General features: G+C 38.7%; 1 protein-coding gene across 1 annotated transcript in view; it reads right to left on the bottom strand.

Annotated features, from left to right (window-relative positions):
* Positions 1-21,950, bottom strand: part of LOC134356250 (AFG3-like protein 2) — a 57,452-nt gene that overhangs the window by 6,949 nt on the left and 28,553 nt on the right. Inside the window, exons 11-15 of the mRNA XM_063067054.1 lie at positions 19,024-19,131; positions 18,012-18,137; positions 17,282-17,392; positions 5,540-5,655; positions 1,036-1,236 (exon numbers count right to left, since the gene is read on the bottom strand). Of these exons, the coding sequence (XP_062923124.1) occupies positions 1,036-1,236; positions 5,540-5,655; positions 17,282-17,392; positions 18,012-18,137; positions 19,024-19,131 (662 nt within the window). The remainder of the gene's footprint in view (positions 1-1,035; positions 1,237-5,539; positions 5,656-17,281; positions 17,393-18,011; positions 18,138-19,023; positions 19,132-21,950) is intronic.

Raw genomic sequence — 21,950 nt, 5'->3', positions numbered from 1 at the left:
GCACGCTGTCCATCCTGCCGGGTTGACGTAGAGGATCAAAAACCCAAAACCCCAAAACCCAATAATTAAACCACTGCGTTGCTACATAATAATTGTTGCTTTGATCGGGCAGGGCCTTTCTCATTTTATACTTTAAAATTGTTCCGATCGTTGACTGACTGTAGCCTAATGCTTTTCCAATGACCGATGGCATTTCACCTCTTTCTGATTGTTTTATTATTTCTACTTTATTTTAAATTGCGATCGTGATCATTTTCGTGAACAGAAACACTGCGGATTCAGAGCTCCGCCGCCGGGTCCTAATGACCACCGCACTGAGACAGGTTAAATAAGGTCCGGGGTTCCGCTGGGTCCTAAGGTCCATCGCATTGAGACAGGTTGAATAAGGGACTTGAGCATCCACGTTTTTTGGTATCCACGAGGGGTCCTGGAACCAATCCCTCGCGGATAAGGAGGGCCGACTGTATATTCAATGCTGAGATTGATGGATTAGAGAAATCTAATTGAGAATTCAAAGGAGACAGAGTACAGGCAACACTGAGCAGCTGAGATTACCCATCACTGAGGACATCTACCATAAGCTCTGTCTGGGCAGAGCAAAAAGCATTATCAAGGATGCATCTCACCCTAACCATGGACTTTTCACTCTTCTCCCATCCGGTAGGCGCTACATGAGCCTCCACACCTGCACCAGCAGGCACAGGAAGAGCTTCTTCCCCGAGGCCGTGACCCTGCTGAACCTCACATCACAGCACTAAGCAGTATTGCATCCATACTGTACTATCGCAATACTTTTATATTTGTGTGCTGTAGCACTTTTTTTATTCACAGTTATTTTGTAAATAACACTATTCTTTGCATTTCTGGTCAGATGCTAACTGCATTTCATTGGCTTTGTATCTCTACTTGGCACAATGACAATAAAGTTGAATCTAATCTAATCTAATCAGACATGATCTTTCTCATTTGCTCCCATTTCACAGGCTAGGTTCTCAAAACAATTAAGGCAACAATGACACATGAATGGAGGTTTACCTGGGCATAAGCACTTTGGGTGATTTTTTTCAGATCATCCTGAGCACCAGTTGTTATTCGACCAAAAAATATTTGTTCAGACACTCGACCACCAAGCATCATGCACATGCGATCAAAAAGTTGCTCTTTTGTATAAAGATATTGCTCTTTAGGCAAGTACTGTGCATAGCCAAGACCTTTGCCACGAGGTATAATAGACACCTACATAAAGCAATACATATTACATATTTAGGTATTCATAGGTCCATACAAAACATTTATGATCCGTATTCAAGGTGACATATAATCCTTCCTACATTAAGCAGAACAGCTCACGTACATCAACAAATACAATACACAAGGAAAAACTTAATACTTCCTACCACCCAGGTCATTTCTGTAAATTAGCCTAACCTTAAATCAACAGTAGTTAATCTGGGGGAAATAGTTTTATATTTATTTTCCTAATAGCTATAGGTAGTGCAATCACAGTCTGAATGCAGCAAAACGAAAGCATATCTCAAAAGTAAACTCACAGATGCCTGATAGGTAAGCACCACAGGTAGTACATTATTAATGCACATATCAGGCTTTGTTTTTTTCACCTTTAACCTTTGTCCAGGCATGGTTATTTATTGTAGGCTGGCTCAGTGAATGCTGATAGTAAATATCCCAGGCAAGGGCTGTGGTTATCTCTTCAAGTGCTCCTTGCAGACCCTGACACCAGGTCAGCAAGGACATTAGGGCAACTGAGCTCACTGCTCCTGCTGGCCTAGTGGTGAAGTGGACAAACTGGTCAGCTCTAATCTGCCTGGTCTACAGCTGTCATGATGTAGTGGGACCGTGTTACAATTACCCTGACTGCAGTAGGGGAGAGAACATGCAGACCATCAGCTCACTGCTCAAGGACAATCCCAGCCGAGTCCAATTTGTAAGCTGATGGAAGGTTATACAACCTTAGTGAACGAAAAGATTTCTGTTTTGAGTCACTGTGATATTAAAAGGATGAGTGATTTTGAATAAGATGCACCTTCATGACTACTGCCAGTGGTTAGATCTGGACCATGGTTCTTCAACCATTGTTGCTACAGAACTACCACACATACATTTTGAAGTCCAAAACACATTGACAGATTCAGAAACACACACAAAACATGCTGGTGAACGCAGCGGGCCGGGCAGCATCTATAGAAAGAGGTACAGTCGACATTTCGGGCCGGGACCCTCTTCTTTCAGTTAGTCTTGACGAAGGGTCCCGGCCCGAAACGTCGACTGTACCTCTTTCTATAGATGCTGCCTGGCCCGCTGCATTCACCAGCATTTTTTGTGTGTGTTGCTTGAATTTCCAGCATCCGCAGATTTCCTCGTGTCTGCGACAGATTCAGAAGACTGATTCTGTAACTTTGTTTATTCATGGAAATGTAACAGCATCAGATGCCAGTATCCTGACCTACTGCAGATTGCTTCCCAAATCCTGATCATATGTTTCCCTAATAGTTGTATGAGAAGGATTCAAGGGGTAAAGGGGAAAGCAAGCTGTTTTTAAAAAAATTAGTTTTAATATTTTGAATTATCTGTTTTTGCATTTTATCTTAATGTTTAATGTTCAAAAATTTTACTTATGTACCTAAATGCCAGAGACTTTTAAAAAGCATTAAAATAAATTATAGCTTTTGCAGTCAGCAAAGCTGTCAAAGGCTTTTTAATTGGCAAGATCACCTCAGCATGCTGCTGAATTCTGGGACACATACACCAACAAGGCAGTCCTCTACATCTGGACTAGGTAATGTGGGTATATAGAGTCAGAGTACCACAGCACAGAAACAGGCCCTTTGGCCCATCTAGTCCATGCCAAACTGTTACTTTGCTTTGTGCCATCAACCCGCACCGGACAATGGCCCTCCACACCTCTCCCATCCAAACCTCTCTTAAATGTTTCAACTGAACTTGCATCCACCACTTCTGCCGGCAGCTCGTTTCATATTTGCATCACCCTCAGGTTCCCCTTAGATATTTCACTATTTGCCCTTAACCCATGATCTATATGCAGCAAATCTAGGCAGCATAACCAGCCGAGCAAGATCTGCCCCATTATAGTGACCACCCAAAAAAAAACAACAGGAATAGATCATCTGTCCAAACTCCAGTACTGCCAGGAAATGTGTTTGGTGAACTTGTGCCAGTCAAACCTTTCCTAAGTACAATGCCCAATTGAAGTCAATGTGAAGAAACCAGTGTCAGCAGAATGGTAAGCAAGTCTTTCTATTTGACTTCCCTTCTTCCTCAAAACTACCTGCCCCTCCACCTATCTTCATATCGCCTGGAAACTTTGCAACAAAGTCATCAATTCCATCATCCAAGTCATTGGCATATAACATAAAAAGAAGAGGTCCCAACACAGACCCCTGTGGAACACCACTAGTTACTGGCAGCCAGTTGAAAAAGACTCCCATTAATTACTGGTCTTTGCCTCCTGCCAATCAGCCATTGCTATATACATGCTAGAATCTTTCCTGTAATGCCATGGCCTCATAGCTTGTTAAGCAGCCTCACATAGACCAAAGTTTGACAAGGCCAACATTTTTGGCAAGGAAGAGAATGCCTGCAGGAGAAAGATTAGGGAATCACTAGAGATGGAGATGGAGCACATGAGAGACCAAAATGTAGGTTCTAAGAGTGTAGAGATAGCTCCAGTCTGTGACTTTACATTCCTAAAGGCGATTTGGCCTTTTATATATTTTTAAAAAATCAGCCAAACAGAACAAGGCCAATGCAAACTAACCAATCAGGAATAGGCAATTCAGATCCAGCCAGTCAGGATAGAGCATTAAGCCCGGCCATGTCCTGCTCACTTGAGCGGGTATATAGGAGGTGTCTCTAGGGAGACTTGTCATTTGACTAACTTGTGCCTGTGGAAGACAGTTGGGTTTACTGTTGAAAAGTTGCAATCAGTATCTGTAAGTATGTGACTGTTACAGCCAAAGGATAGTATGGATAGCCTTCTTCACTATCTAATATAACCTCAATCTTGGTGTTGTCGCAAATTTGCTGATCCAGTTTACATTATCATTTAAATCATTAATACAGATAATAAACCACAAAGGACCCAGCATCGATCCTTGTGGAACACCATTAGTCACTGGCCTCCAGTTAGAGAGGCAACCATCTACTATTACTCTGGCTCCTACTAAGCCAATGTAAAATTGAACGGACTACTTCATCCTGAACAGCATGTGATCTAACCTGTCAGATCAGCCTCCCATAGAGGACTTTGTCAAAGCCCTAGCTAAAGTCCTTGTAGACAACGTCAACCTCCTTTCCTTCATCAAACTTCTTGGTTACCTTCTCAAAAAATTTATTAGACCTAACCTGCTAAACATAAAGCCATATTGATTATCCCTAATTAGGCCCTGTCCATACAAACACTTGTATATCCCATCTGTTATATCTTCTAATAATTTCCGACAACTGGCATCAGCCAGTAATTTCCTGGCTTACTCTTAGAGACTTCCTTCAACAATGAAGCAACATTAGTTATCCTCCAGTCCTTCAGCACTTCACCCATGACTAAGAATATTTTAAATACCTCTGCCAGGGCCCATGCAATTTCTGCGGCTCTGAATATTTATTTATCCATCCTAATTCACTTCAAGACAGCAAGTACCTCTTCTTCTGTAATCTGAATACAGTGCATGACCTCACTAATCTTTTGCTCAGTTCTATTGCCTCTTTGTCTGCCTCCTGAGTAAATGCAGCTGCAAAAAAAAATTAAGATCTCCCTCTCACTATCCCTTTTGGCTCCATCCATAGATGACCATGCAGATCTTCAAGTGGACCATTGTGACCCTAACTATCCTACTACCTCATGTACTCTTTTACTCCTCCCGATAGTTAGTTTAATTGGATTTAATTGTGTTTGTAAATGTCTGAAGTTAATTTGTGAAAAGTGATGTAACATTTTCGATATAGAGTTTTTTAATGGCTTCTGTGGTACCTTTGAAGGTCCGTGAATGTGGTAAGCTCCAGTAACTCTCAAAGCCATTCTATGAGAGTAGTTGCTGGAGAATTTCATCACTACAGTAGACAAAGGCTGAGGTGTGCTAATGTATGTATCCAAAGATCCCACCACTGGAAGAAAATGTGGTCCAAGAGGAAGACGATATAGATCTTAGGGTCAGCAAATCTGACCCATTCCTTATAAACTCAAAAATTTATGACAAACAGCATTATCCAAACCTCTCAACATGCTAATTTATTTGTTTTATTTCAGTTCTTCTCAATAACAAAAACACCCTCAAATTCTTCCATGCCTTTGAAAGGACCAGCTTGCATTAATTATAACAAGCATTAAGCAGACAAGGATCAGTGACTTTTGCCATAGACAAACCAAGAGTATAACATAACATTTCAAGATTATTGTGCCTACTGCACTGTGTTGTGAAGGTCATTCAATGTTCATAAATTTAAAGAATATTTACCATGCAGAATAATTTATTCCCCAAGCATATTCCTAATAATTCTTTACCTTAAGGAGAGGGTCTGCATGTTGCAGGAACCAACCAACAACAGCATGTCCGGCTTCGTGGTATGCGACAGTCCTTTTCTCATCCGGTTGCAAAACCTGTGTTTTTTTTTCTAATCCTAAAATAAAACAGGAGGGAAAACTGATCAACAAAGGAAAGATGGAAATTCAAATTGTTCAGTGAGAACTTGGAATTTATGTTTAATAAATAAAATGGCCACTGAAAATACTTAAGCAATTTTAGTATGGTAAGCCATGAGAATAAAAAGACAAACAACAGGAATTCTGCAGATGCTGGAAATTCAAGCAACACACATCAAAGTTGCTGGTGAATGCCGCAGGCCAGGCAGCATCTCTAGGAAGAGGTACAGTCGACGTTTCAGGCCGAGACCCTTCATCAGGACTGACGAAGGGTCTCGGCCTGAAACGTCGACTGTACCTCTTCCAAGAATAAAAAGACAGATTTATTTCTAGCAATAAAAATAGAACATGTTGCAAACATCCAGCAGGTCAGGAAGCAACTGTACAGAGAGAAAGTCAATTAACACCTAGGATTAATCACAGCTTAAGTACATCAGAAAAAAATTGTGAATGCAGAAGTGATAGTACTAAGCAATTACTGAGGATGTCATCAGGAAAATAGCTAGACAAACTAGCGTTGTTATAACTAGAATAAAGAAGATTGAAGGCTGAACTGATGTGAATAAAAATTTGAAGCATCTAGATACAGCATATTAAGGAGGATTGATTTCCCATTAAAGATGGGCCAAAAGCTAGGGTGCACAGTTTAAAATAGAGAAAGTCTGCAATGGGGTTTTTTTTAAACCTAGAATGCGTTGGGGATTTGAAACTCACTACTTTGAATAAACACTGAGGAAGGCAGAAACCCTCATCATGACATAGCATTTACATGCATGAAGAGCCCACGACCTTCAGGGCTCTGGCCTTTGTGCCAGAAGATGGCACAATTAGACATTCTACATTCATAACTCTACTGCAGAATTCCTTGGTCATTTTAACTGGACTGGTTTCTTAAATGATCTGAGTGGTTCTTGATCCTGGTTGCTTCAGGATTCTATTAACATATTTTGTACCCTCTCTTGGCTCTATTGCTTTTGACACTGGTTGAATTCCGACTGGTCCTTGTGCCTGTGTTTACATGTACAAAGGCTTTCCGGTTCTTTGTTGATTAAAGCCTAACTTTCTCCATTCCCCTCAGACCAGAGGGCTTCTCAATGTGTATATCTGAAAATCAATTGATGTGATCTGGAATTAACAGACAAAATTGAATGACAAACAAGGGGGACGGAACGGGAAGAGGCAAGTACCGTGTAACTGTTATGTAATAGTGTGATCACCTGAGTTGAGCATGAAGTTTTCCTCAGGGATTGTCAGGTGGCTGATCTGGGATCCACATATTCTGGTGCAGTGTGGACAGCAAGTGGTAGTTGAGGTTCGCAATTGGGTCTTCTGTGCGGCTCAGTTGTTCCTTTTGCAGCTGCTGTTTGTTTGCTATGGCACAGTGGATGTCGTTCTCCTGCAGCACGGCTCCCTCTTAAACAGATTTCCTCCAGGTGGATCTATTGAGTGCAATGTCGCAGTTTTCAAAGTAATGTTGAATTTCTTCAGGCTGATTTTAATGTTAACTTTGAAGCATTTCCTTTGCCCACCAAGAGCTCACTGACCCGCCTTCAACTGGGAGTAAAGGACCTGTTTGTGGAGACGCGAGTTAGGCAACCCGATGACATGACCCATCCATCGGGGTTGGTGTTGCTTTATTGTGGCGGAGATGCTGTTCATGTTAGCCTCCTCTAGTATACTATGTCTGTTCTTTCAGCTCCTTCTCAACATCAGGATCCAATTGCACTATTCAGGTGATGGTGATCTCTGAGTCAATATCTGCTTTTGAGGAGAGAATGCTGCCAAGGTAGAGAAAGTTATCCACATTTGCAAGGGTGATATTGTCAACTTTTACAGAGGAGTAGATAAATGGCTGATTGGGTTGTGGCTGATGTGCCTTTTTTATATTCAAGACAAGATCCAGGGCCCTTTATGCCTTGGAAAAGGCATTCAGAATACATTGGAGATCTTCAGAGCGTGCTGCAGTGGTGTTGTCATCCGCATACTGAAGCTTCATTATAGTGGTGGTGTTGACCTTGTTCTTGGCCTTGAACCAGCTGAGGTTGAAAAGCCTGCTGACCATTCTATATATGATTAGGATTCCCTGTGGCAGGTCTTGGCCAAAGAGGTGAAGGATGACAGCAATAAAGATGACAAATAGAGTGGGTACAATGATGCGGCCCTGTTCAGCTCCTGTTTTAACAGTGAAGGCTTTTGATTCGGTATTATTGCTCAGTACTGTGGCCTCAGTATTCATAAGTACTTGTCAAGGCAGCCATGTATTAACAGTATACGCCAGGGAGCTTAGAGGTCAACTGTATCAAATGCCTTTGTCTAATCTCTGTAAGCCAAGTACAAGGGTTGCCTTTGTTCACAGCAAATTTCCAGTAACTGGCATGTTGTGAAGATTGTGCTGGTTGTGGAATACAGGAGGAATGGAGACAGGCTAGCCCGTATTGACATCAATGGATCCGAGGTTGAGAGGGTGAACAGCTTTAAATTCCTCGGCATACACATCACTGAGAATCTCACGTAGTTTGTACATACCGGCTGTGCGGTGAGAAAGGCACAACTGCGCCCCTTTCACCTTAAACAGTTGAAGAAGGTTGGTACGAGTCCCCAAATCCTAAGAACTTTCTACAGGGGCACAATTGAGAGCATCCTAATTGGCTGCATCACTGCCTGGTATGGGAACTGTACTTCCCCCAATCGCAGGGCTCTACAGAGAGTGGTGCGGACAGTCCAGTGCACCTGTAGATGTGAACTTCCCACTATTCGGAACATTTACAGAGGCAGATGCGTAAAAAGAATTATTGGGGACCTGAGTCACTCCAACCACAACTGTTCCAGCTGCTAGCATCGGGGAAAAAGTACCGCAGCGTAAAAGCCAGGGCTTCTTCCACCAGGGCATCAGACCAATTACTTCACGCTGACACAATTATATTTCTGTGCTATATTGTACATACTATTTATTGTAAATTACTATAAATTGCACATTGAACATTTAGATGGAGACGTAACGTAAAGATTTTTACTCATGTATGTGAAGGATGTAAGAAATAAAGTCAATTCAGATAGCGGAAGGAGTTGGCTGACAAGGATACACGCAAGCATTTTGCCTCTTGATGACAGGAAGGAGATGCCTGTGTAATTGCCACAATCTGCCTTGTATCCCTTCTTGAAAATGGTCACTATCAGAACATCCCTGAGCTCTGAGAGCAGTTGCTCCTTTTCCTAAATCTTCAGGAGCAGCTGGTGCAGGAGTGCCAGTCCACCCTCCTTGAGGACCTCATAGGACCAGTTGCCGAGTGTGTGCCTACAGGCTTCTGTACCTCCTTCCTGATGTTAACAATGAGAAGAGGCATGTCCTGGGTGACGGGGGTCTTTAATAATGGACATCACCCACGTGAGGCATCACTCCTTGAAGATGTCTTGGATACTACAGACACTAGAACCCAAGATGGAGCTAACTAATTTTACGACTTTCTGTAGCTTCTTTCAATCCTGTGCAGTAGCCCCCACCCCCCACCCACCAGAGTGTGATGCAGCTGTCGGAATGTTCTCCCCGGTACAGTTGTAAAAGTTTTCAAGTGTCTTAGGTAACAAACCAAATCTCCTCAATCTCCTCATAAAATATCGCTACTGTCTTGTCTTCTCTCACAAATCTCTGGAGGATTTGGCTCAGCATATCTGTCATGGTTAAGAAGTTCTTGAAAGTGCTCTCTTCATCGATCGTTGATATCCTTTTGATCCTTCAGCAATTTCTTCCTATCCTTTGAATGCATGGGGTTGAATCTGCAGTAACTAGGACCATAAACCTCTTTGGCAGCACTGAAGAAGCCTCTCGTGTCATCAGAGTATGCCAGTCTCTGGATTTCCAGGCTTTCTCAGTCCAACAAGAGTTCTTTAGTTTCTTTCTTTAGCATTGGACATTTGCTTTGGCTCTGAAATAAGCTTCTTTTTTGGCCCTGCTGTTATGTGATTCTGACAGGCTTTCCTTTCCTTGGAGATTAAGTTGTTCTAGCTCCATGTCGCTATCATCAAACCAAACCTGCTGTTTTCTGCATTTGCAGCCATGGATGTTTATGCAGGTATGGTGGATGGTGGGGTTAAGCAAACCCCAGTGTACTCGACATCCTCCAAATATTCCTGTTGAAAGTTTTCGCCAGACGACACCTGAAGGTGCTGTTGGATGGCAGTATCAAACAAGCTCTCAAGTTTTAGTCTTGGCCTGTTCTTTTTCATGAACCAGATGGACATGGTGGAGTGAATCAGATGATAATCCATCCAATACTCATCTCTGCCAATCATGGCCCTTATCAGATTCACATCACGCCAGCTCGAACAGTGACATAGTCAATAAGATGCCACCGACTGGATCTACCAAGATGCCTTGAATTTATTTTTCTGGTGGAGATTGTTTGGGGGACTTCCGGTAGCGCTCATGGAGTGAAGTCGCGTTCTTGACTCGCTCCATCACCTCTGAGTTTTTTTTCTTCTGATCAGCTATATTTAGTAACCATTAAGGCATTAACTTTTACAATACTTTGAATTAAATTGGGCTCTTCGATAACTGGATGCGTTTAAGATCTGCTATGTCTAAGAATGGGAAAAACGGGAAGAATGGCAAACCTCCGGTTAAACCGAAAGGTACCGATTTCCCTCCGACTGAACCACCGGTGACTTTGAAAGCTATATCGGAGTTAATTCAAAGGGAAATTTCAACCTCTGTTACGGAGCTGATTCGTGCGGAAATTTCAATTCAGTTCCAGAAAATTGCCGACTCAATCGATAAGATACAAACATCTATTACGGAACATCAGTCGGCTATATCTGATCTTCAAAAATCCACACAACAAAGTGAGCTTAAGATGGGGAAAATCGAAGAAACAATTAATGTAATGAAGAAGAAACTTGATTTTCTGACCTTTAAAAACTCTGACTTAGAACCTAGAATGCGACGGCAGAATTTACGAATGATCGGGGTGCGTGAAGCTGTTGAATCTGACAACCCTATGAAGTATTTTTCTCAACTTTTAAAAGATGCATTTCCTACTGTATTTCCTGACCAACCACCGTTATTGGATCGTGTTCACAGAGTTCCATCATACTCGCCTAGGTCAGATAGACCTCGACATGTTATTTTACGGTTTCATTACTTTCAAGACAAGGAGAAACTGTTTCGATTCGTTCGATCTAAGGGTTTCATTGATTTTCTGGATCTTAAATTCCGATTCGTGGAAGATTTCAGTAAACCAATCCGGGATCAACGGGTTCGCTACAGATCTGTGATGTCGGAACTCTACAAGATGGATTTAAGACCAGCGCTGCTTTACCCTGCACGTCTAAGGATTCGTACGTTGGATGGAGCCCTCCGTTTTTTTGACTCTCCATCGGATGCCCAGAGTTATCTGGATCAATTTTCATCAACAACATCTTAATTGTAATTTTTTTACTATCTCCGTTGATCGGAGGCTGTGAATTTGTCGGTCTTAATTTTTTTTTGCCTTATATAGGCAGAAAAGTTTATTTTTGATTACTTAATATGGTTGCTAAACTTTCTTTTTAACTGCGTCATTTCTCTCTTTTTCCCAGGGGATTCTGGGTGGTTACTTCCTTATTGTCATTTTACGTATTTCCTTTGTGGCCTTAAATTTTGTAGTTTTTTTAAAATCTATTTTGTTTTGTAGGTTTTTATAACTAGGTTATGTTAATAATCTTATTTCTTTTTTGTTGTTCTGTTTATTCATGGGTCTGGGGTTTATTGCGGTTCTTTTTTCATATATTTTCTGGCTTTTATTCTGTTATGTGTTTATTTTAATTGAGTTATCTTTTTTTATTCTTTTACTGTTTTATAATCAGCTGATCTTTTTTATATTTACACTTTTTTTTAGGGAGCGTATACCGGAAGTCATGGGGGTAGTTTTAGTGCTTGCTTCTTTCGGGCTGGTCTGCGTTAGACTTAGCTTTCGGGACATGGGGTGGGGGGTGGTGGGAGGGGCTTCACTTTTTAGTTTCTTTCTTCTTGGGCTATATACATTATTGAGTATGGGTTACGTTCTTCTCCCCGGTATCTCTTGTATGTTCTGTTCCCTCTCCGGGTTCGTGGGTCGAGCCTATCGTCAATCCTCCTTGTTGTGGGTGGACTTTAGGGTTTATGGAGTCTATTATTAATTTTGTCTCCTGGAATACTAATGGTCTTAATCATCCTATTAAAAGGAAAAAAGTTTTTAAAGTGTTCCGGAGACTTAAAGCACAAATTTTATTCTTACAAGAGACCCATGTGCGGAGGGGGGACAGACTACGTTTTTTTAAATTCTGGAAGGAACAACAGTTTCATTCGAACTCCAATGCTAAGATTCGAGGCGTCTCTATTTTTATAGACTCCTCGGTTACTTTTATACAACATGATATTATTTCTGATCCGAATGGTAGATTTTTATTGGTTAGTGGTTTACTATTTAATAAAAAAGTAGTTTTGGTTAATGTTTATGCTCCTAATATGGATTGTCCGGAATTTTATAAATCATTATTTAATCAGTTTCCGAATTTGAATGAGTTTTCATTGATCTGGGGCGGAGATCTTAATACCTGTTTGTCTCCAGCTTTGGACCGTTCGGCTCCTTTACGGACCTTACCTAATAAATCTCCAACTTTGATTAATTCATTTCTTTCTGATTCTGGGTCGACAGACATTTGGCGCTTTTTGCATCCTCAGGAAAAAGATTTTTCTTTTTTTTCACATGTTCATCATTCCTATTCAAGAATTGATTATTTCTTTATTGATTCTCGTCTTATTCCCTCAGTGATTAAGTGTGATTATGATTCTATAACCATTTCGGATCATGCTCCACTTAAGCTTTCTATCAAAATTCTGGCCAATATACAAAATAATAGACAATGGCGTTTTAATTCGCTGTTGCTTCAGGACTCGGACTTTGTTAACTTTATGAATGAACAGATTGATCTTTTTTTTTACAATTAACCATACAGAGGATATTTCTGTTAACACTCTTTGGGATACTTTTAAAGCTTATATTCGTGGTCAGATTATTTCATATTCTGTTGCTTTGAGGAAGAAGCAGAAGCAGGAGGAGTTGGTAATTATGGACAAGATTAAGGAAATTGATAAGAAATATGTTATAGCTCCTTCTGAGGAGTTATATAAACAAAGAACTGAACTTCAAATGGAACACAGTTTCTTACTCTCGTCCTCGACTGTAAACCAATTAAAGAAAACAAGAAGTGAATTTTATGTACACAGTGACAAAATTGGTAAACTGTTGGCTAATCAATTGAAGTCTAAGTATGCTAATTCTCAAATTAATCAGATTTATAACCAAAATGATCGACTAATATTTGATCATGTGGGGATTAATCAAACCTTCTGTGATTTTTACTCTTCCTTATATCAATCAGAGTCTCCTCGAGATTCTAAATATATGAATGATTTTTTAGATAATTTAGACTTCCCTGAGATTTCACAGGATATGGCTTCTATGTTAGATACTTCTATTACCATGGATGAGATTAAGAATGTTATTTTCTCTATGAATTTGGGGAAAGCTCCTGGCCCTGATGGGTTTACCGTAGAATTTTATAAATGCTTTGCTCCTTCATTAATCCCTTGGCTCTATAGGGTTTTTGAGGCTTCATTGAAACTTGGTAAACTTCCTGAATCTTTTAATAGAGCGTCAATCTCTTTAATATTAAAGAAGGATAAAGATCCTGCTCAATGTGCATCTTATAGACCAATATCTTTATTAAATGTTGATTCTAAAGTTTTTTCTAAGTTATTAGCAAATAGATTAGAAAAAGTACTTCCCTCTATTATTTCGGAAGACCAAACAGGTTTTATTAAAGGTCGTTACTCTTTTTATAATATTCGTACACTGTTAAATATCGTTTATACTCCCTCACAAAATGTTCCTGAGTGTGTTATCTCTTTAGATGCCGAGAAAGCTTTTGATAGAGTAGAATGGCCTTATTTATTTAAGGTGCTTGAAAGGTTTAATTTCAGCTTGAAATTTATATCCTGGATTAAACTCTTATATTATTCTCCTGTGGCCTCGGTCCATACTAACTCTTTAAGTTCACCTTTTTTCCCTCTTTTTCGAGGTACTCGACAAGGCTGTCCTCTTAGTCCTTTATTATTTGATATTGCATTAGAACCTCTTGCAATTGCCATTCGAGAATCTCCAAATATTACTGGGATAACTCGGGGCTTAAAGTCCCATAAATTATCACTCTATGCTGATGATTTACTTTTATATATTTCTAATCCTCAAAAATCCATCCCCGCTGTTTTAGAGTTATTAGCACAATTTGGTCTTTTTTCAGGTTATAAATTAAATCTTAGTAAGAGTAAACTCTTTCCGATTAATAAACAACTTCCCTTATATTATAAATTTCCATTTAAATTGATTAATAATTATTTTTCATATCTTGGGATTAAAATTACTTGTAAATACAAAGATTTATTTAAGACTAACTTTTTACCATTAATAGACCATATTATTCAACTTTCATCGAAATGGCTTCCTTTGTATTTAACTTTGATTGGTCGTATTAACGCAGTTAAGATGTTTCTTTTGCCAAAATTTTTATATATATTTCAGGCGTTACCAATCTTTGTTCCAAAATCTTTTTTTGACAAAGTTGACTCTAAAATTTCTTCATTTATTTGGCAGAACAAAAACCCGAGACTGGGTAAAATATATTTGCAGAAAGCTAAGAGAGATGGAGGCTTAGCATTACCTAACTTTAGATTTTATTATTGGGCAATTAATATTCGACATATGAAATTCTGGTTACTGGACCAGGATATACAATCCATTCCTAAATGGGTAGTATTGGAATTACAATCTGTTCAGGGTTTTACACTTGGCTCCATCTTAGGTTCCTCTCTTCCTTTTGATTGGAAACGCCTTAAACAGGTGTCTAACCCGATAGTTAAATATACCCTACGTATTTGGTTTCAATTCAGAAAATTTTTTGATCTTAATCAATTTGGGTTAGCGATTCCTATATTAGGTAACATTTTTTCCTCCCTCTTTTACGGATCGTGCTTTTCAAATTTGGAAGACTAAGGGTATTTCACGGTTTTTGGATTTATTTTTAGATGGTTCCCTTATGTCTTTTGAACAATTATCTAATAAATATAACTTATCAAGAATACATTTTTTTAGATATTTACAAGTTAGAAATTTTCTAAGTACTATACTTTCTTCCTTTCCAATGCTCCCTCCTACATACATTTTAGATACTATAATCAACCTTAATCCATGTCAGAAAGGTGCATCGGCTATGATTTATAATATTATTATGAAACTTAGGAAAGCTCCATTTGATAAGATTAGGGTAGATTGGGAACAGGAATTGGGGTTTACCATTTCTGTGGATGACTGGGGGCAGATTTTACAATTAGTCAATACTTCCTCTATCTGTGCTAAACATTCCCTAATTCAATTTAAAGTTGTTCATAGAGCACATATGTCCAAAGATAAGTTAGCGCGCTTTTATTCTCATATTAATCCTTTTTGTGATAGATGTCCGGGGCAGATAGCCTCTTTAACTCATATGTTTTGGTCTTGCCCTACTTTGGAAACTTTTTGGAGAGACATTTTTAATATTATCTCCAAGGTATTGAATATAGATGTCTCTCCTCACCCTATTACTGCTATCTTTGGACTACCTAAAATTTCCAGTAATCTCTCCCCTTCAGCCCGTAGAATGATTGCATTTCTTACTTTAATGGCGAAAAGATGTATCTTACAACATTGGAAAGAGCTTAATGCTCCAACTACCTTTTTTTTGGTTTTCTCAGATGATATTATGCTTAACTTGGAGAAAATTAGAAGCAATCTTTATGACTCCTCTTTTAAATTTGAACAGACTTGGAGATCTTTTATTCAATATTTTCATTTAATGTAATATATACCCTTCTTGTTTTTTTTCACTGTTTTTAATGGAGGTCGGGATTGAGGACGTGATTTTAAGTTTAACTCTGTTTGGTTTCAAGTTAGCCCATTGCTTTGCTTTGCTTTTAGTTAGTTGCACGGTGGGTTTTTTTTGGGTTTTTTTTTTCTTTTTCTCTATTGACATATATATAAAATTAGTATACTATTATGTTACCTTGGTATGTTATGTTTAAATTACATTGTTTGTAGTTTTTTTTGTATTAATATCTTCTGTAATTTTATTATATTTTAACAATGTATTAGTGTCTATATGGCTTACCTTTTTGTATACTTACTTAATAAAAAGATTTAAAAAGAAAGAAAAGAGATTGTTTGTAATGATAAGGTTGTGTTCAGCACAAACAGTGTAAAGTAGTACTCCATTTGGGTTGATGTTACCCCTAACTGTTAAGTATACATGGGGCACGGTCAACAATAGCGCAGTAGAGTAAATGTCCTTTTTTACTGAGACATGTTAACCATGGTCTGTCTGTCTGTCTAGGTACCATATCTGATGTGGACGCTGGTGACCATGGTTTTATTAACCATGGTTGTACTAGGGATAAAACACAAATAGCTTCCCCTTGCTTGCTTCCGATTCAGTGTCTTTACAAGACGGGTGACCCTGACCATTGTCCTAGTAAAAGGATCTACTGCTCAGCGTCTGAACGATTGTGTTACTCACAACTTGCCTTCTGCTTCATCCACCACCTGCATTCCATGGCTTCACTGTAACCTAAGTAGGGAGGCTAACAGGTGCTACACCTTGCCTAAGGCTGACCTGGAGGTAGCTGTGGTTAATGGTAACCTCATTATCCAAAGCAAATGCTGCACAGCCGGATGTAGTTTATCCTCATACCCAGGAGGGTTAACCATGGTAAACACCAAAAAAACTTAGTGTGAGAGCAGTGAGAAGGCTAACCGAGACAAAAACTTGCGAGTTCTTCAAGTCCCGTGCCTAAAGCAACACTCATGTATCGGAGAGTACTATTGATCACCAAGTGATCGATTGTCACACTCCTGCCTTCAGGTGTACTGCTCATACATTACTAGATGAGGTAATCTGCTTGTGTTTCTTTTATACAAATAGTGTAAGCAGGTACTTGATGGTTAGCTTGGGCTGGTTGGCAGAAGGGCCTGTTTCTATGTTTTCTCTCTCTCTCTTTGGTTAATGTCTATTCTCAGTGAAATGGAGGACTATTTAATTGCACAACTATTTTGCTTCCTCTTAACATGTACATTTACCTTCAGTTACTTGACTAAACTGAAGAACCAGATCGGCGAACTGAACGAAGTACCCTTGAGAGCTTTCTCAATGTGTATTAAACAGTAGCGCATTTTATGTAGCTGAATGTGGCTAATGATTGCCAGTCTCTGCATGGAGAGAAGATACAAACAAATACAGAAGTGGCAGGAAAAATTGAGCAGGTCAGGCAGCATCTATGAAGAGGTTACAAGTAACTCTCAAAACAGGTGTTAAACAGAGTATTTCCACCAACTATGGAAGTTATTTCAAAGCTCTTTAACTAACCTTCTGCGATCAGTGAACAAACTATCAGACATCACCACGGTTAGACAACAGTGATGTGCCATGTAATTACAACGGGGAAAAGGAAGCAGCAGATCCAAACAAGGAAATTGCAATAAACATAAATGGTGGCCTCACCTCCAATCACACGTTCTATCGCCTGCTCAAAGTGCTTCACGTGGATCGATTCATTTAAATACCGAGCAGCAATTAGGGCAGCTTCATTACATACATTGGCAATATCAGCTCCTGAAGAAAAGTCAAAATGTGTTTTCAGACTCAAGCACCAGTTACACATTTTTCTGGGATGATGGAAGTTGCAGCATTACTAATTAAAGAGATCTATTTCTTTTTCACCTACCAAGTGTCATCATTGAACTCTCCGAGGAAAAGTAAATCATGAATCAGATGCAAAATAAAACTCATTCTGCACTGGCCCAACATTGTCAAAGTCTGACCACTTTCCTCAGGTTTTTGAGTTAACAGCAAATTAACAATGCAGCACAAGTTAAAGCAACTCTATATCAGTTAGCTATCTAACTGGAAAACTTACATCAATTTTGACTGACATAGATTTCAGCTTAAAAGTTCAAACTGCAATAAATGGTCTGAATCCACAAATTATAAAGGCTGCTTAAACAATGGTCTTAAGCCAATAACTGTCTTTCAACTTCCGACTTGTATCTTTTTATATTTCTTTCAGCAAAATTGTTGTAAGTATCTAAATTACAATGCTCATTTAACTTATTGTTTGCCTCATAAATATACACAGGTACTTGGTAGTAAATTGGTGAGCCATTCACATTTCTAGCTATAAGCCACACAGAACCAGCAATGTAATAATTCACATTCTTTCCCTGAGCCTCACCAGTGAAGCCTGGAGTGAGTGCAGCGAGTTTCCGTGCCAAGGAGTCTTTACTGATACTAGGATTCATTTTCAATGGACTCAGGTGCACCTTGAAAATGGATGCTCGTCCTTTAATATCAGGAGGACCTACAAAAAAAAATTTAAGTGAGATAAAATTCAGTTAAATTATAACATTAGCAACTTCATATTAAATTATTAGCTTTGTATCTAACATTTTCATTTTTTTGAATGAACAGAAATATATATTCCATAAAGTTATTCATAGCTGTTTTAATTTGATACATTATACTAGGTCAAGGATATATTAGTGACATACATTTAATCTATCTGTGCTATAAATACTATCTACTCCAGCTCTGATCTCTTTTACTTTACATTGAAATAGCTGTTCTACAATTGTGTAAGATTCTACAATCGTGTTCATGTGATAGTGTTGAGCGAAAACCATAATCTGGTGAATTGAGCCTGATATTTGAACTCATATAATTGGTTTAATGTAAATGCTGTTTTTCTTTCCACAAATGTTGCCTGACCTGTTTCTATCATTTTCTTTTTATTTCAGATTTCTAGACATTTGTAATTATTTGATTATCTATACATTTTTTTCATACAAATACAGGAGATCTTTTATAAAATTGTGTAATAACAAATATTTTAAAATAACTATTAAGTACTGCTTTAACCTGGAATTTGGATGCAAATCAACAGACCCAAGTTATAAACAAGCTTCCAAAAGCAAAGTTTAGAAATTAAAAATTTAACACTCTTCTTATTACACTGCAACATCAGAGCACTATGGCATACTTACCTTCAAAGGTTCAGCTAACGCCATTTACTACCACATCGGTTTAAGACATAAAAACAATAACTGCCTTGTTACAAAATAGCAGGATAATTTCCTATTACATTTACAACAGTACTACCTTACATCAGCAGGTATATACATTTCTTACATTTGTACATCACTCAAAATAAAGTTCCATTGGCTGCATAAGATTAGCCATCAACTTACCAATATAGATTTGTCTATCAAAGCGTCCAGGTCTCATCAGTGCCGGATCAAGTATATCAGGTCGATTAGTTCCTGCCAGTACAACAACATTGGTGTTCGTATTAAATCCTAAAAGAAGAATAAAAATGAAAATGTTAATATAGCATAATCAGGTAGTTACACAATTTGACGTATTAATACTGAAATAAAATCCAGTTTACTAGCAGATGAGTAAATTTTCAACCCTGAATGTTCAAAATGTTCCTTTAAATTTGCCATTTAATTCTTACCAATCATCTTGGTACTGAAGAGGCAAAGGGCCTCCTTGTAATTTTCCATTATGAAAATCCGAATCTTTCCAATTATTATGAAATTTTAAGCAAATATTTGTTCATACATATTCTACAGGTTTTGACAGAAGATATAAGTGCCTTAACAATTAGTGCTCTAACAAGCTAGACAGAAATCTGCTCTTTGAAATTATCTTGCAATAGTTCTATATATAACTCAAATCACTTTTATTTATCATGAAGAGAAAATCTGCAGATGCTGGAAATCCAAGCAACACACAAAATTCTGGAGGAACTCAGCAGGCCAGGTAGCATCTCTGGAAAAAATGTGTCCTGCCAAAGAGTCTCAGCCCAAAACGTTGACTGTATTTTTTTCCCCATAGATGCAGCCTGGCCTGCTGAGTTCCTCCAGCATTTTGTGAGTCACTTTTATTTATACTTCTTTCACAAGCTGTGGTAGAATCACCTCATCCAACATCCAGAGTGGGTGATTCCAAGCACCTAATGGGCATTACCCAGTCTGCTTTGATTTGCAACCTAGGGCAATTTGCATTGGTTAAGCTAACTATGATTTCAACTCTTTTCCATATCTCACAGATGATATCTGTCCTGGTGAAACGTTATTTTAATAGATAATCAAAGTGTAATACACAATATTATCAAGATGAACTCTTCACATTTTCCCCACATAGCCAACAGATAAAGTGAACAAGATGGCTAAACTACAAATGCACCATGTATTGAAATCACATAGTTAATGTGGAGTACTCATGTGTTGAAATACAATTTGTTACAATTAGACTCCCAATTGCCACGTAGTTAATGTGCTACAAAGCACTAGTGTAAAGTGCATGTGAGGATTTGTATTCCTGAAATGAATCACATATTGATTACACTTAAGACTCTTGCATTCTGATTGATTTTTCATTTTAAGGTCAACTTTCACAGTCAACCAGTAAACACTGCATTCTGAATCTGAGATATATTCTGTTGCAGCAAAAAAATTCTTTGTGCATTGCATATAATTAGTTCTCAAATAATTTTTAAAGAGGGCACAGTAAATTTATATACAGGGGAATCTGGTTAATTGGGGCACATTGAAACCAGTACATTTTGGCCCAGTTAAGCCGTTCCCTAATTAGCCAAAGTTTCTTGGAAATAGTTAAAAAGGTATACAAAAGACAAACTACCATTGTAGCAAATTGTGTATTTAAATGAAATACAGAACAAATTAGGACACTATCAATACTTCTACAGTGCTATAAAACTGTATTAGTTCCTAATGGTTATCGACAGAGAAATTAAGTTGCCGTGTTCTTTTGACTGACTGTAAATGAACAAAATCAGCGCAGACTCCTAGTGTAGATAATGGTCTAACTTCATACATAGCTATCGATGATTGCATCCCCCAAATCTTTATTTTCATTGTAACATTCTACATGATCGTCGATACCTTCAAACTCTACGTAGTTGCCAACTTGCTGAATTAGTGAAATAGTTTCATTTTCACTCCTAGCCTTTTGTTCTAAACATGGTATACCATCTAATTCCACACAAGTGCATGCAACCGACGCTAGTTAAACCTGTTTGGCACAGACCTCTGTTCCAATTAAGCAGCATGGTGTTCCAAATGAATGAAGGGAATCCTGGCTATTTTCTCGATTAGATTTTGTTCTTTAAGAGCTGTCTCAAATTGGTAGCCATCTCAATTAACCGGAATCCACTGTACCTAATTGTTATGTCAGAGGCACCTTTTCTTGGAAATTAAACCAGTGATATTATTGCACAGGTAGATCAGCAGCAATATCTTGACGTTTAACAAATTCAGATAACCATTCTCCCTCATTATGTCAGATTGTGACAGTCCTGATACAAGGTCATCACCTCAGTCTTCTTCCTGCTGATGCTATCTGATCAATATAAATTAAGGAGTTTTCTTTTATTTTGGATTTCCTGGAACTGTAGTGCTGCATCTTACATTGCAGCACAGTTTTTCCCCCTCCCTTCATAACCTTCATCTATTAACACTTCAGGCAGATCATCCATGCTTAACAAGTATTAATTTCTCTCCTAGATCAGTGATCCCCAACCTCCGGGCCATGGACTAATACGGGGCCACGAAGAATGCAGCGGTAGCCGGAACGCACCCAGCACATCTTTAAGAAAAAAGCCAAAATAAACAAGCTAATTGATTACATGCCGGGCAGCACCTAATTAATTGGTTTATTTTGTTTTCTTCTTAAAGATGTGCTGGGTGCGTCCCAGCTACCGCTGCATCGCTGCATTCTTCGTGGCCCCGTATCGGTCTGAGGCCTGGAGGTTGGGGACCACTGTCCTAGATAGTACCAAAGGTAATTATGTCACCTGGACACCCTTGGATCCATGGCATTCACAGATCTCTCTACCCCTTCCCCTCTCTCTAATATAAAAGAGGCAATTCTAACTGTGAGATTGCAAACTTCTGCGGTGCAGAGATGTCTGGAGGTCTCAGTATAATAAACAAAAGGAACTAGCATACATGTATAACACATTATAAGAAAATTTACATCTTGCTCATAAAGCAACCCTTAGGGGCCCCTAGTTCTCTGCCAATAAGGCAGTATTCCCTCAATAAGGGAATGAAAGCTAGAAACTTCTATCTCAGGGACAAGGGGGCTA

Source organism: Mobula hypostoma, chromosome 14, assembly GCF_963921235.1.
Source record: "Mobula hypostoma chromosome 14, sMobHyp1.1, whole genome shotgun sequence".
NCBI lineage: Eukaryota > Metazoa > Chordata > Chondrichthyes > Myliobatiformes > Myliobatidae > Mobula > Mobula hypostoma.
Note: the sequence above shows the minus strand (reverse complement) of the source record. Positions and strands in the feature narration are given on the sequence as shown.